This window comes from Erinaceus europaeus, chromosome 12 (assembly GCF_950295315.1).
Source record: "Erinaceus europaeus chromosome 12, mEriEur2.1, whole genome shotgun sequence".
Lineage (NCBI taxonomy): Eukaryota > Metazoa > Chordata > Mammalia > Eulipotyphla > Erinaceidae > Erinaceus > Erinaceus europaeus.
The window spans coordinates 67008760-67024092 of record NC_080173.1 but is presented as its reverse complement, the minus strand read 5'-3'; the positions used below and the strand labels follow the sequence as shown (position 1 = coordinate 67024092).

General features: G+C 36.5%; 1 protein-coding gene across 12 annotated transcripts in view; it reads left to right on the top strand.

Annotated features, from left to right (window-relative positions):
* Positions 1 to 15333, top strand: part of BCAS3 (BCAS3 microtubule associated cell migration factor) — a 654611-nt gene that overhangs the window by 263495 nt on the left and 375783 nt on the right. For all 12 annotated transcript variants that reach the window (XM_060203882.1, XM_060203884.1, XM_060203878.1 and 9 more), the window contains 3 exons: positions 5315 to 5439; positions 8281 to 8446; positions 11277 to 11377. In XM_060203882.1, the coding sequence (XP_060059865.1) occupies positions 5315 to 5439; positions 8281 to 8446; positions 11277 to 11377 (392 nt within the window). The remainder of the gene's footprint in view (positions 1 to 5314; positions 5440 to 8280; positions 8447 to 11276; positions 11378 to 15333) is intronic.

The following is a 15333-nucleotide window of genomic DNA, read 5'->3' as shown; positions in this document are numbered from 1 at the left end:
GCCTCCAAATAATGAATAATAAAAACTAAACTGTTCCCCGGTAATGCCAATTGTACCTTGTAGATCAAAATCACCCCCTTTTGTGTCCCCTTTATTTAAAATCATTGCCCAGGGTGAGGGGGTGCATATCAGAGATAGCACAGAAATTATACAGAAAAGGTTCCCAGGTTCCAGAACTACCTTAAGCCATTGCTGAGCAGTGCTCTGGTAACAAGAGAAATAATAATAACATCTTAAAAACAAAAGTGGGGCCCAGGGGTGGCGCACTTGGTTGAACACACATTACCGTGTGTGAAGCAGGTCTATAGCTGTCTTTCTCCTTCTTTATAGCCCCCAGTCCCTCTCAATTTCTCTCTGTCCTATTAAATAAAATAGAAAAAATAAAAGGTCCACTGGAGTGGTGGATTCATGGTAGCAATAAAACAAACAAACAAACAAAAGAAGTAACGGTCCTGGAGGTGATACAGTCTTAGATTAAGCACTAAACCCTTAACTATGAGGTCCCAAGTTTGATTTCTGACATTTTATGTTGCAGTGATGCCTTACTGTGTTCTCACTCTCTCTCTCTCTCTCTCTCTCTCTCCCCCTTCTCTCTTTTTCTCCTCTCAGATTAATTAATTAATCTTTTATAAAGACAAAAAGAAGTAACACATTAATTTGTTTTCTATTTTGTTGCTTTCCACATGATTTAACAAATCAAACAAACCTGGGAATTAGCTCACCTGCAATAGTGCACTTTACCATTTGTGGGTCCAGTGGAGATGAAAATGAACTTGTCTTGGTAGGTTATTGTAGTTGTTGTAAATGCAATATAGAAGATGATAGACTATAGAAGTAAATAATTTCTTCTTAGAAATTTGAAAACTTTTTTTTTTTAAAAAAAGTATTCTTTGTTCATGGACGTATGACTATGAATGCTATTGATATTTTAGGCATGAATATGATTTTAAAATACTGATTTATTAATGAGAGGAGATAGGAAGAAAGAGAACCCAGAGTATCATTCAGCGCATGGAGATGCTGTGATACAAGTCAGGACCTCATGTATGAGTTCAGTGCATTATACACTAAGCCACCTCCTTGGCTGCTATGAACATAATTTCCATGGGCAATGATATAACGTATTTGAAAAGTAATAATAAGGAGAAGATGACATTTCATATGTGTTATTCACCTTACTGTGGAATTGGTATAAAAGTAAGACATCAGAGAGATTAATCACTGTGATTTCTAGCCCAGACTTTTTGCTTTCTCTCGCTTTTTTATTTTATAATTTCATTAGTGACAATATTGATTTACAAAATTACAAGATAATAAGGGTATAAATAAGTTTGCACTGTTCCCACAGCCAGAGTTCTGTATCCTCATTCCCTCTATTGGAAATTACAGTAGTTCTCCCAAGGTTTGCAGATATGGACTGACTATTATTTCTATAATTGTCTGTCTGTATTTAAATATGTTTTCCTTTTTTTCTCCCTATAGGCCTGCCTTCTCTTCTTTCTAAGTCACACCTACACCAATTACTGTCTCCGAATGTCCTTTCTTTTCTCCTTTTCTCTCCTGGACTTGATAGAATTGGAGTTCAGAGCCCACTGATCATCTTCCCCCTACCATTTCTCCCCCTGTGGAAGTATGGACCAAAATTATTTTTGGGGTGCCAAAGGTGGGAGTTTTGGCTTCTGTAATTGCCTTTCTACTGGATATGGCCATTGGCAGGTTAGTCCATATCCCAGTCCTGTTTCAATCTTTCCCTAGTAGGGTAGGGCTCTGGAGAAATGAGGCTCCAGGACACATTAGAGAGATCATCTGCCCAGAGAGGTCAGGATGGAATCTTAGTAGCATCTGCAAACTTGGGCAGAAAGGTGGTAAGATATATAAAGTAGAACAAAATGATTAATAAGCAGCGACCAAAAAGTAGAATAGAGCAGATAATAACAGGATCTTAAGGTGGGAAGAATGGAGAAAGTCTAGTTTAGGTGTCTTCCAAGGGGTCAGTGACTTTCATAGTTTTTGCTTAAGTTTGATAGGTCACATGGAGGTGGACAAAAACTTTGGGAGAGTGGTGTCAGAGTTAAGAATAGATTTTTGGTGGTCCGGGAGGTGGCGCAGTAATAAAGCTTTTTACTGTCAAGCATGAGGTCCTGAGTTGGATCTCTGGCAACACATGTGCCAGAGTGATGTCTGGTTCTTTCTCTCTCCTCCTGTCTTCCTCATTAATAAACAAAATCTTTTTTTTTTTTAAAGATAGACTATAGACTTTTGCTTTCTCTAGAGGAAGATGTCAAAATAGCTAAGGAAATAAAGTATGTGTGTTATTATTTCAAGTATCATAGGGTCCACAAACTAAACTTATCAAAACAAAGTCTGATTGTTTTGAATTCAATGATTTTTCTTTGAGATTTTGATGAAGGCCATGTAGTATATAAAAGAGAGTGAACATTGTTGAATATGATGTGGGAAGGTGATTTATCTAATGCAGTGATTCTTAACTCCTAAGCACATACCAGACCTCCTGGATGGCTTAGTGAAAGACATTTATTGGAGCTGGCAAGATACCTCAGCTGTATAGTGTGCCTGCGCTAGGCTCAAGTTCAAGCCCAACCTCCACTACATAGGGGGAAGCTTTGGTGCTAGTATGCCTTTCCTCTGCCTTTCTTCTTAGTCACTCTCTTTCTAGCTGAAAAAAGTGAAAAGAAAAAAAAAAGACACAGGTTGATATGTCTCACTTAGTTTCTGATTGAGTTAGTCTGGGATATTGCCTGATGAATATTTTCAGGTCTAAGAAGTCCCCAGATGGTACTACTAGTCAGGCACCACTCATTGAGAGCTTACAAACACCCCCTCCCAAAAAAAAAAAGAAAAGAAAAAGAAAGAACCTTGAGGGAAGAAATACTTTTTTTAAAAAAATGTATACATTAGTAGCCTGAGTTGTGAGAGGTTAAGTAGCTTTAAAAAAGAAAAGATTTATCCACTTATTTATGAGAGAGAGAGAGAGAGAGAGAGAGAGAGAGAGAGAACCAGAGTATCACTCTAGAACATGTGATCATGTGATGCTAGGGAATCCGCTTAGGGACTTCATCCTTGAGAGTCCAGTGCTTTATCCACTGTGCTCCCTCCCCAGCCTTGAGAGAGGACAAATAACAAAAGTCACACAGCTGATTAATCAGTGGCAACACTCGGATTCAGATCTGTGCTTCTTACTGACTTCAAAAACCTATCTTCCTCCATTCCACTAAACTTTAAACAACAAAACCAAAACCGAGAGGAGGAAAAGGGAGGAAAGGGAATGAAATTAATGATAGTGAGCAAAAGGTCAGAATATTGTTCAGGCTTTTAAAATTATTATTATTTTCTTTTTTCCCACCAGAATTATTGCTGGGACTTGGTGCCTGCACAAAAGCTTCAATGTTCCTGCCCAACCACCACTTTTTTTTTTTTTTTTTTTTTAACAAAGGGCAAGAAATCAGGGAGAGATTCAGAGAGGAGAGGCACTGCAGCAATGTTGCACCACTTGTAAGGCTTGCCCTCTGTTGGCAGGGACCAGGGGTTTAAACTTTGATCCTGGTGCATGCTGACTTGTGCACTGTGTGACGTAAGCTGTCGCTTGGCCTCTGGGTCAAAATACAGTTACTTGACACTAGATGCTGACTAGCAGAGTAGGACCATCTGAACTCTATTCTTCTTGTGGTCCAACTGGAATGCCTGACCAGTGTACAGCGAGGGTATGTGAGGGTCTGGTCTGTGATTTTGAGAAAATATTTTCACCATCTGTCTAAAGTAGTTCACACAATTGCCAATGAAACTGAAAGTCATGTGATATATAGAACAGAGTCAACATTGTTGAATACTCTTAAATGGGAAGTTTTGACAAATCAGGAGAAAAGAGAAATACAGAATTTGCAAAAGAAAAGGCTGACATTAGAAGCTCAAGGTATGAAACTTTAAAGGGGAAAGCAAAGATGAATAGCTGTACTTTTTTAATTATCTTTTTTACTTGGGGGGAGGAATTAATGGTTTAAAGTCAACAGTAAAATACAGTAGTTTGTACATGTGTAACATTTCTCAATTTCCACATAACAATTCAACCCCCTCTAGGTCCTCCTCTGCCATCATATTCCAGGACTTGAACCCTCCTGACCACCCCAGAGTCTTTTACTTTGGTGCAATACACCAGACCCAGCCCAAGTTCTGCTTTGTGTTTTCTTATTTTTTCAGTTTCTCTTTTTAAATTATTATTAGTGATTTAATACTGATAGATAAGTTTGTAGGATAAGAGGGGCACAATTCACACAACTCCCACCACCAGTATGCCATATCCTATCCTGTCCCCTCCACTGGAAGCTTCTCCATTCTTTATCCCACTGGGAGTATGGACCAAAGATCTATATGGGTTGCAGAAGGTCTGAAGTTTGGCTTCTGTAATTGCTTCTCTGTCGAACAAGGGCATTGACAGGTTGATCCATACCCTCCAGCCTGTATTTTTAGTGTTTTTTAAAAAGTAGCAGCAATATTAAATATGTCACCAAACATGAGAAAAGTTGTATGTTTTGTAAGTTATTGGTATTTAACTCTGCCTTGGTCTTTTTTTATGAACACATCATACTCACAGATCCATGAGGAAAAACTAAATAGCAAATAGGAGTATCAGTAAATATAATTGCCTTTAGTTATTAAGTCTACCCATCCATCATCATTCTTTTGTGTATTTTATTTATTAATTTTTTAATGACAGATACATATAGAGAAAGAGAGAGAACAGAGCACTACTCAGCTTTGATTCATGGTGATTAGGGATTGAACCTGGGACCTCAGAGCCTCAAGCATGAAAGTCTTTTGTGGAACCATTATGCCCAGACCTGTATGCCATCTAATTGCACATCTAATTGTGACTGAGAACATTTCCAGAGTTTCACTGGCTATCATCTTGTTATTGTCATACATTCTGTGTTCATTCAGTGTACATGTTGTATATCAGAGTGAAATAATAAACTATCTTATTCTGGCAAGGTGTTTATGCTAGTCCTGTTTTTCTCTCCAAGTAGTTGTTCACCTGAAAAGTCACTTGAATTTTACCTACTCCTGTCTCAAAAAGGAATTAATTTTTATTGGTTGTAAGTTGCTATTCTGATAACACTGTGGAACTCTGAACTAATTTCACTTTTACAGAAGCACAGTCTCACATCACCATTTATTAAATCAATATGCATGTCCACATTGGAGGGTTGGAATACTTATGGAAGATATGTGATTATTTCAAGTACTGTGATTTCAGTTTGTAAATTGTTATACTATCCTTTTTTTTTTTCTTTTTAAGCAAAGTTAAGCCACCTCCGCAAATTTCACCAAGCAAATCAGTGGGTGGAGAATTTTGTGTGGCTGCAGTCTTTGGGACATCCAGATCATGGTTTGCAAACAATGCGAGTCTGAAAAGAGAAAAAGGTAGGTATCTTGATTGAACCTTAAACATAACTACTTGTAATTTTTGTTCTTTAAGAAAACTCATGGAAATTCCCCTTGAATAATATTCAACCCTACATTCTAGAAATATTTTTGTTTGTTTGCTTTTGTTTTAAGAGAAAGAGACAGAGAAGGCAGAGAGTGAGTGAAAGCACCAAATCTTCTTTCCATGTGGTGGGGGTTGGGCTTGATGCTGGCTCATGAATATGACAAAGCAGCACACTATCCAAGTGAGCTGTTCCCCAACCTGAAACCTATTATTTTTAATTAGCATGTCTTTCTTCAACTACTCAAGTTTATTCAAGAGGAAATGTTTTTTTTTCTTCTTACCATAAAAAATTATTTTTTATGACAGCTTATACCTGTTCTCAGTGCTGCTAATTCCATACCATTTCATGTTACTTTCACATTTTCACAAACTTATTCAATGCTATTGTCTCTTAGGTAAAGGAAGGAAAAACTTTATTGTCCCTATTTTAGGAAAGAACTTGAGATAAGTTGAATTTAATTAGATATCTCAACAAAAATGCTATAGTGTTAAAAATGCTATGGTGTTAAAGTTTGAACCCATGTATTCTTTTTTCATTAATATTTATTTATTTATTGGATAGAGACAGCCAGAAATTGAGAGAGAAGGGGATGATAGAGAGGGAGAGAGACAGAGAGAAAAAACTCTGCAACACTGCAGAGTTTTTCCTCTATGGGTGGGGAACGGGAGTTCAAACCCAAGTCCTTGAGGATTTTAAGGTGTGTATTTAACCAGGTGTGCCATCATCCGGCCCCGAAACCCATGTATTCTAGTAGTTAGTAAAATCAGGGGTCAGACGATAGCCCATATGTGAGGATATACATTGTACCATGCATGATGACTGGGACTTGACCCCTGCCACCTCATATGAGCACCACACATAGCAAAAGCTTCATGAACAGTGGTGCAGAGCTTTGACATGTCTTTCTCCTGTTTCTCTCCTTCTCGGTCTCTCACCCCATATCTAGAAAAAAAGAAGAGTTGGAAACAATGAAATCTCTGAGGCTGCAAAGCCCTGATGGGAAAACAGAAAAACTCAGCTATTTTATTAACTGAAAGATAAATAGTCTACCACTCATAAATAACTCTTTGTAAAAAAAAAGAAAAAAAGAAAAAAGAAAGGATGTATTTTGGGGCTGTTTAGCTGTGGCACATTGTGGTGTCAGCAGCCCCTGGGACCTTAGTCATGCAAGTCTTGTGCTAGCTATAATGATGAGCTGTATCCATGGTCCAGGGACATCTTTATTGATAAAGGTTTATCCTTTAAGTTGATGGCATTTTTTTTTAGATCCCTGCTTAAGCAATACCTAAAATGTTTAACTTCTGTGTAGAGACAACAGTGATAGTCAGTGGCCATGTGTTTCTTCCCTATTTTTTTTTTTTTGTACTGTGAAAATAGGTCACAAACTATCTTGTTTGTGAGGTCCTTCCACAGGCTGTTTTGCTCATGGCACAGTCGCTCTCCCTTATGCTTAGTACCAACAATCAGACAGCAGCCCTTCCCTTTGTTTTCACTTTTCAGTCACTCTTTCCTTGGAAATTAGATCTCAGTCTCAGCAAGTTCCTTATCTGAGTGGGAGAGGATTTAGTAAAGTATGCCAGCCTTCCACTTTCTTATCCCATCTTTTTTTTTTTTAACCTTCTTAACTTTAAGGATGCTATCAGTGCTATCCAAATGACTTTTTGTTAATCGTTAAAACCCTCTGTGAAGCTTGATTTCAAACGTTTCTCTCTTCTCTTTTAATTACCCTTTTAACTTGCTACTCCTTTCTGTCCCAGTCATTAGCTATGTTCTCAAATCAGCTGTAATTGATTCCTCTGGCACAGAGATAAGGCGACCCACCCAGCATTCATGAGTGGTTTTCTCTGCTTCTTGTTTTACTGTAAAATCCAAAATACAGAACTAGACCTGTGTTGGTAGGAGGATATGGGTACTCCTTATAAAGTTATATGATTAGATCCATATATGGCCCTCAGATCTCAGAATGTGTTTTATCTTTGTTTTCAGAATGATCCCATTTAGAGAAAAGAAGGTAGAGTATTTGGAGAGGAGAATCAGTATGTTTTTCATTTGTTTGTTTTAATCACGAAATTATAAAGAAAAACTTCTGTGACAAAGTAAATAAGACATTAAACTGACATAGGCATACAAAGAACCTTGTATGCAATTGAGTTGGCATACTCAGTGTAACCCAATCTTGGTTCATACAGTATTCCTTTCAATCTGGCTCTGTCCCACTTGATGTTATCCATTTTTTATAACTTAGGACAAGTTACATTGAAGACAAACACAAAAGACTAAAATGTCATTTCACTATATTAGAATTTTGAGACTGTTACTATCATAGAAATAAACTGTTTAAAGTGGAAGGTCTGGCTTCAGACCTCCCACCTTCTGCACCCCATAATGACTCGAGGTCCATACTCCCAGAGCGATAAAGAATAGGAAAGCTGTCAGGGGAGGGGAGGGGATACGGAGTTCTGGTGGTGGGAATTGTATGGAGTTGTACCCCTCTTATCCGATGGTTTTTGTCAGTATTTCCTTTATATAAATAAAAAATTTTTTTTAAAGAAATAAACTGCTTAAGATAAAAAAAAAAGCAGTAACAGTGGTTTTCATATTCATAGTAACTACTTATAAGAGGTAACCTTTAGGCAAAGAGTAAGTACCATAATGAAAAAAATACCTGCCCTCTTCTCTCAACCAAATAACAGGACCAATGATTCATGGAAAGTATGCTCTGTTTATTTTATGCCATTTATTACACATTTGGGTTCTGTTTTTCTGTTTTCAGATCAGTCCAAACAAGTTGTAGTGGAATCTCTGTACATTATTAGCTGCTATGGGACCTTAGTGGAGCACATGATAGAGCCACGACCACTCAGCACTGCCCCTAAAATAAGTGATGACACGCCACTGGAAATGATGACATCACCTCGAGCCAGCTGGACTTTGGTTAGGTAGTACTTCTTTTCACTTTCAATTTTATTATTGATATTAAGATATAAAAACTGTACACTTTGGTATGTTATAACCTCTGTATGGTGCTATGAAATCATTACCATAATTAACATGATAAATGCATCCACTGCTCTCAAATCTTTCCTTATTCTAAGAGCTTCAGGCAACACTGATTTGAACACTGATTTGTTCTTGTTTCTGTAGATTAATTTTCATCCCTCAAATTTTATATACATTTAATAACAGAGAACTGGGGAAATAACATTGGTTGTGTAAACAGACTTTCATGCCTGAAGCACCAAATATCCCAGGTTTAGTCCATAACACCACCATAAGCCAGGGCTGATAACAAACAAAAAAAAACTAACTCATGGAGTGTATACTTTTTGTCTCCTTTCACTTAGAAAAATGATTTTGACTCAACCTGTATTGTATGTATCAATAATTCATACTCTTTAATTTAGTTATAGGTCACGCATAAAACTCATTGAAAATGAATTTTAATTGTGCACCAGTCACTTTTCATCACTCCATACTCATTAGTATTTTCTTTAGCAGACACTCTTTTTTCTCCTATCATTTTTTTTTAAGTGGAAAATCATTTGTTCCTCCAAGATTTTCTGACCAAGCTAATTTTGACTCTTAGTTTCTTATCTAGTAATTTGGGCACTATAATATAAGATTGTCTGCTGTGAAACATGGACTGGAGTTGATGTATTGCACCAAAATAAAAGACTGGGGTGGCTGGGGGAGGGGGACAGAATTCAGGTCCTGGAACAGTATAGCAGAGGACCTAGTGGGGGTTGTTGTGTTGTGTGGAAAACTAAGAAATGTTATGCATGCACAAACTATTGCATTTACTGTTGACTATAAACCATGAATCCCCCCAATAAAGAAATTTAAAAAAAAATGTCTGCTATGACCATAGAGAAATTATGTTCAAATACAATAATGTAACTAATAAAATTGAGGTACAAACACAATTAGAAATAAAAGCTTGAGCATTATCTAATGTTATATTCAGTAGCATTCTGAAATACATAGATCATGAAATAATTACACATTCTGTTCAGGAAATAGAGGTAAAAGGGGAGAAGATTCCCTAAATATCTCCGTTAACTTTACCTTTTATAACTCTAAAATGTCTTCTCCCAACTCTTTATACTAGGCAGCCACCAGTTTACTCACTGAAAATAGAGAATGTGAGGGAGTCAGGCGGTAGCACAGCGGGTTAAGTGCAGGTGACGCAAAGTGCAAGGACCTGCGTAAGGATCCCGGTTCAATCCCTGGCTCTCCACCTACAGGGGGCTAGCTTCACAAGCGATGAAGCAGGTCTGCAGGTGTCTATCTTTCTCTCCCCCTCTGTCTTCCTCTCCTCTCTCCATTTCTCTCTGTCCTCTCCAACAACAACAACATCAATAACAACAACAATAATAACTAGAACAATAAAACAACAAGGGCAACAAAAGGGAATAAATAAATATTTAAAAAAATAGAGAATGTGTTGAGAGCCATTAAAGGGAGTAAGAACAAATATTTTTGAAGAATTCCTTTTAAGAGATTACAAAAAATCTGATGGCTAAGCACTACAGAAATGTTTAGTAGGAATCTAAGTTTGTTTTAAAAGTCATGATCATTGAACTCTTGTTAGTTAGCATAAAGAAAGAAAAGTAAATTCTAGACTAAAACCTTCTCACTATAGTGTGCAGTGGTATAGAAAAAATTGAACCTGGGGGCCAGGCAGTGGTGCATCCAGTGAAGTGCACATATCAGCATGTGGAAGGACCCAGGTTCAAGGACCAGCTCCTTACTTGCAGGAGGTGTTTCATGAGCAGTGAAACAGGTCTGCCATTGTCTTTCTTTCTCTTCCTCCACTCTCAGTTTCTCTCTGTCCTGTCAAATAAAAATTGAAAAAAAAAAAGAGAGGAAACAAGGCAAAATTGGCTGCCAGGAGTAATGGATTTGTAGTGTTGGCACTGAGCCCCAGCTATAACCGTGGTGGCAAAAAAGAAAAAAAAAATTGATCCTGACATGTATGCAGGGAAACATACAAAAATGGATTTGAAAATGATCCCTCTTCTTTTGACATTTTAAAATATTCTTATATTGATTTTTGTAGGCTCCAGCATTCTTTGCTACTATTGTGCTGCTCTACATTGATTTGATCAATATCTTATTTATCAAGCAGCTTAGGAATAGGCAAATCTAATTAAAATTACTGTACAGTGTTGAAATAAGTGACTTATTTTGAAACTCAAATGCTAATTCTATAGTAAGTCTACTAAGAATACAACTATGTTTTAAAACCATTTTTACCTAATCCATCATGTTTTTTGTTTTGTTTTATCAGAGCACTACTCAGCTCTTACTTATGGTGGTGTGGGGATTGAACCTGAGACTTTGGAGCCTTTGACCTGAGAGTCTCTTTGCATAACCATTATTCTATCTACCCACCACTTGTGTGTGTATATATTCTAAGAATAGAAAGCTCAAACTATTTTCAGAAATTAAGTAAAAATAGTACTACTTAGTTGTGGAATATCAATTCTATACCTCTTCTCTGCGCAGTATTTTGACTGTTGTCTATTTTATTTTAGCATCTTCTGCTATTAAACTAATGATGTTGGTTCTATATAATTTCTGTGACTCAAAGCCACCACGTCATTCTCTGTAAGCAGATTACTTTGTGTTTCAGGTTTCAGCATCCCCAAAAGTTCATTTTAATGACTGTGAAAATAGTGCTAGATTATATCAATAAGTGGTGACAATGATGATGATTTATATCCCATCAATTAAGCTTAAATATTAATAGTCTCCCTCTTTCTTTAGAACTCCTCAATGGAATGAATTGCAACCACCATTTAATGCAAACCACCCTCTGCTCCTCGCTGCAGATGCAGTACAATATTATCAGTTCCTGCTTGCTGGCCGTAAGTAGTCATCATTGTTTTATTCCTTCCATATAGTTATTAAAGACTTCATCTTAAAATGCTGAATTCTAACTCTACCGTTCGTATTACCTCTGGTCCACAGGTAATAGGCTGTGCATAACCAGACTAAAGCAAGTAAGATATTTTATACAAATGTAAACTATAAGCCTTACTACAGATAAACTATTTATGTTCCTTGGCCATGATATAAACTCTGCAATTAAACAATTTCATTGGAAACTGTCATTGGGTTTTTTTTTGTGTAGAGTTTTACTTATAGTGATAAAGTAATGATGGACCTTGGACAGATTTTTTGCTTGCTCACTTCTATAACTGATCCCTAACATTTGTGGAGATTGATCTGAGTTCTTTTTTCACTTAAAAAGAAAATGTACAGAGGGCTAGCACTAGTCTTTTTTTTTTTTTTTTTTTTTTTTTTGTAAAAGGCTAGAAAGACTATTCAATATCTACTACCTCATTTATAGTCATAGAATTAAAATTTGTTTACAGTTGTATTCAATTTTGTCAAGTTGACTAGATTCTTAACTTGGGAGCTTTGAGCACTGCTTGTTTTTTTAGAAACTTCCTAAAAAGAAATACTGACATTTTAAATGGATTTCTGTTGCATCAAATTCATTATCTTGCCTGACTAGGGTCTACAAATTTTTATTAAGTAAAATATCTCTAAAATTATTTTATGTTTATAGTATGTTATATAAGAAATATAAAACTTACTGACTTTAAAGTTGTGAGTCTTCAAATTTGTAACAAAATCTGGTAGTCTCAGTTTCTTATGTAACAAAATTCACTGATCCTTTCAGCATGTATTTGTTGAGTGACTTATATGTCAAGCATTTGCTATTTACTTATTTTTTATTTTATTTTTTAATTTTTTAATTATTTTTATTTTTTGGATAGAGACAGCTAGAAATTGAGAGGGAAGGAGGTAATAGAGAGGAAGAGAGACAAAGAGACACCTGCAGCCCTGATCCACCCCTTGTGAAGCTTTTCCCCTGCAGGTGGGGACCGGGGGCTTGAACCTGGGTCCTTACACACTGTAGTATGTGCACTTAAACAGGTGTGCCACCACCAGCCCCCCTGCTATTTACTTATTTTTTTATAGAGACAGAGATTATTAAGAGAGACCATAGCCCTGAAGGTTTCTTCAGTGTGAGCAGGGGCCAGGCTTGAACATGGGTCTCATACATCACAAAGCAGCCCACTATCCAAGTGAGCTATTTTGGAGCCAGGCACATGTTACCATGCACAAGCCCAAGGTCCCCACCTGCAGGGAGAAAACTTCAAGAGCAGTGGAACAGTGCTATAGATGTCTCTCTTTCTCTCTCCCTATCACTTCTTTCCCTCTCAATTTCTGTCTCTATGCAAAGTAAATATTAAGATAAAAAAATTCAAAATGTTTATTTAAAGGAAGCTACCAAGTGAGCTTTTTCTGTAGCCCAAGCACTTATGATTTGAATTTTCAGGTTATGTTGCTTCTGTTCTCTGTGAACACATTGTCTAATTTGGGAGATAGAGCTTTAGCTAAAAAAAAAAAATAGTAAAGTGAAATGGTTACATCAGTGCAGGGTTATGCATGAACTGTGAGAACAATAACTAAGTTAACAAAACCTTCACCACGGGTACATGTATAAGTGATTTTTCTGGCTCAAGAGGCAGAATGCATAAGCATTGTTAGGTTCTAGGTTATCCAAGCATATGCTTAACTCTTAATATATCAATTGGGGAAAAATATGCATAAGGTCAAATTAAAACAATGTACAGTTTTCTACCTCTCAATGTAGTTGAATATGCTATGCATTGCATTAAGTATAGTTATCTCTTTCAGATATAATACTATTTTTCTCTTCGTTATTTCTGTTCAGTAGACAGGTCACAAAATGTGAGAAAGTGATATGAACAAAAAGCAAATGCTATTTTATTTCAATCCTTTGTTTATTTTATGCCAAAGTAAGCTCATTGACACCACTTGATTTTAGCAGCTCCATTCATCTTTGTCCAGTTCTTAGAACTGAAAATAACTTCCAAGTGCACAGTTTAAGAACCGCTGCAAGCAATTACAAAAATATTGTTTTCAAGTATTGAAATCACACCATCAAAATTTTGTTTTAGGAAGTTCACATTCACAAAGATGACAGTGTGGGAGAGACAGAGAGGAAGATAGAAACAGAGACATAATGGTCCTAGATTGAAATAAGAGACTTTAGGGTGAGGGAGATACTATAATGTTTATGAAGAGACTCTCATGCCTGAGTCTTTAAAGTCCCAGGTTCAACCCCCAGCACCACCATAAGCCAGAACTGAACAGTTCTCTGCTAAGAAAGAAAGAAAGAAAGAAAGAAAGAAAGAAAGAAAGAAAGAAAGAAAGGAAGAAAGAAAGGAAGAAGGGATGGAGGGGGAGAGAGAGAGAGGAAGGAAGGAAGGAAGGAAGGAAGGAAGGGAGGAAACACTGATGAGGTCGTCTGTCCAGTGAAGTCAGGTTTGCATCATAGTAGCATCTGCAACTTGGTGGCTGAAAAAGCATCAAGATATCAAGCAGAACACATTGTTTAATAATCAGGAATCTAAAGGTAAGAATATAGCAGATGAGATTTGGTGTCTCCATTTTGGAAAAAGCTAGCAGGTCTATTTTAGGTATATTTTAAGGGGCCCAGGATTTTACTAATTTTTGCCTGAGCCCAACAGCTAACATGCAGGTGGGCTAAAGGCATTGTCTGGGGAGATGGTGTCAGAGTTGGAAATAAGACTAGAAAGCCGGATCAGGGAAGGGAGTAGCTCCCAAATATGGGAAAATTATATAACTATTATTAACTGTAAACCCCATTGATTTGATGTGGGGCAAACCTTCACTCTTAATAGCCTGTGAATTATGAAATATTAACAATAATGCTTACTCTTATTTTTTCTTGGGGGTGATGGTGGTAATTGTTTATAGTGTTATCATTGACCAGAGGTACAATTTCATTATGCATCAGGACCCCAGAGTTCTCTTCCACCCATCCTTCCCCAGAGTCCTTTGATTTGATGCAATAAATGCTTTCTCTTATAAAGCTACTGTTATAATGAAGATATGTTGAAGTCTTTTAAAAGCTGTAAAATAATACGTATATTTTAACAGCTTTCTTTCTCAAAGGGTTAGATTTTAAATAATCAAATTTCATGGGCATAATATTGGAATGTCTTTTCTGAGTATTCCTTTGACCATTTACAACATCTGTTATGTAAGTGATAGATGTACTTAAAATGTTTTCTACTAATTTGTGATGTATTACTATAGGTATAGTTTCACTAGATTAAAATTACAAATACCTAATATAGGCAATCCTGTAATAATCATTATATTCTTTACAGTAAGTACAGAGATACAAGATTAACCTGGGTTTTAAAGTTACATTTTTTTTTCTTTGTTTTGGATAGGCAGATACATACTATAGCACTGAAGCTTCCTTCAGGGTGGTGGGGGCTATGCTCAAACTTGAGTTCTACACATGGCAAAACAGCACTTTATCCAAGTGAACTACTTTAGTGGCCCAAAAGTTACACATTCTAGTATATAGAAAGGTACTTCATTCAGAGTCATGGACACACTTGCTTATCCTCTAACTGTAATAATTAAAACAAAAGTAAATTGGTAAAATTAATGCTGCAGCAAATTTAAAGAGAATGCTATATCTTCTGTGCAGGTTTAGGCCTCATTAAAAAGAATTTAGTATTGCTTTTTCACTTCCTGCCCAGTTCTCATTTTTTATGATTTAATAAGTTGCAACCTTTTAACCTGAGCATATCATAGCTGATGGTAGAAAAAAAAAAGTTTGACTTACTCATATTGAAAATTGCTTATTATTCCACAAATTGAACATTATTTTAAATTGATTTATTTATTTTACAGGTGAGTAAGACAGAGAGAGAGAGAGAGAGAGAGAAAGGATGAGAGAGAG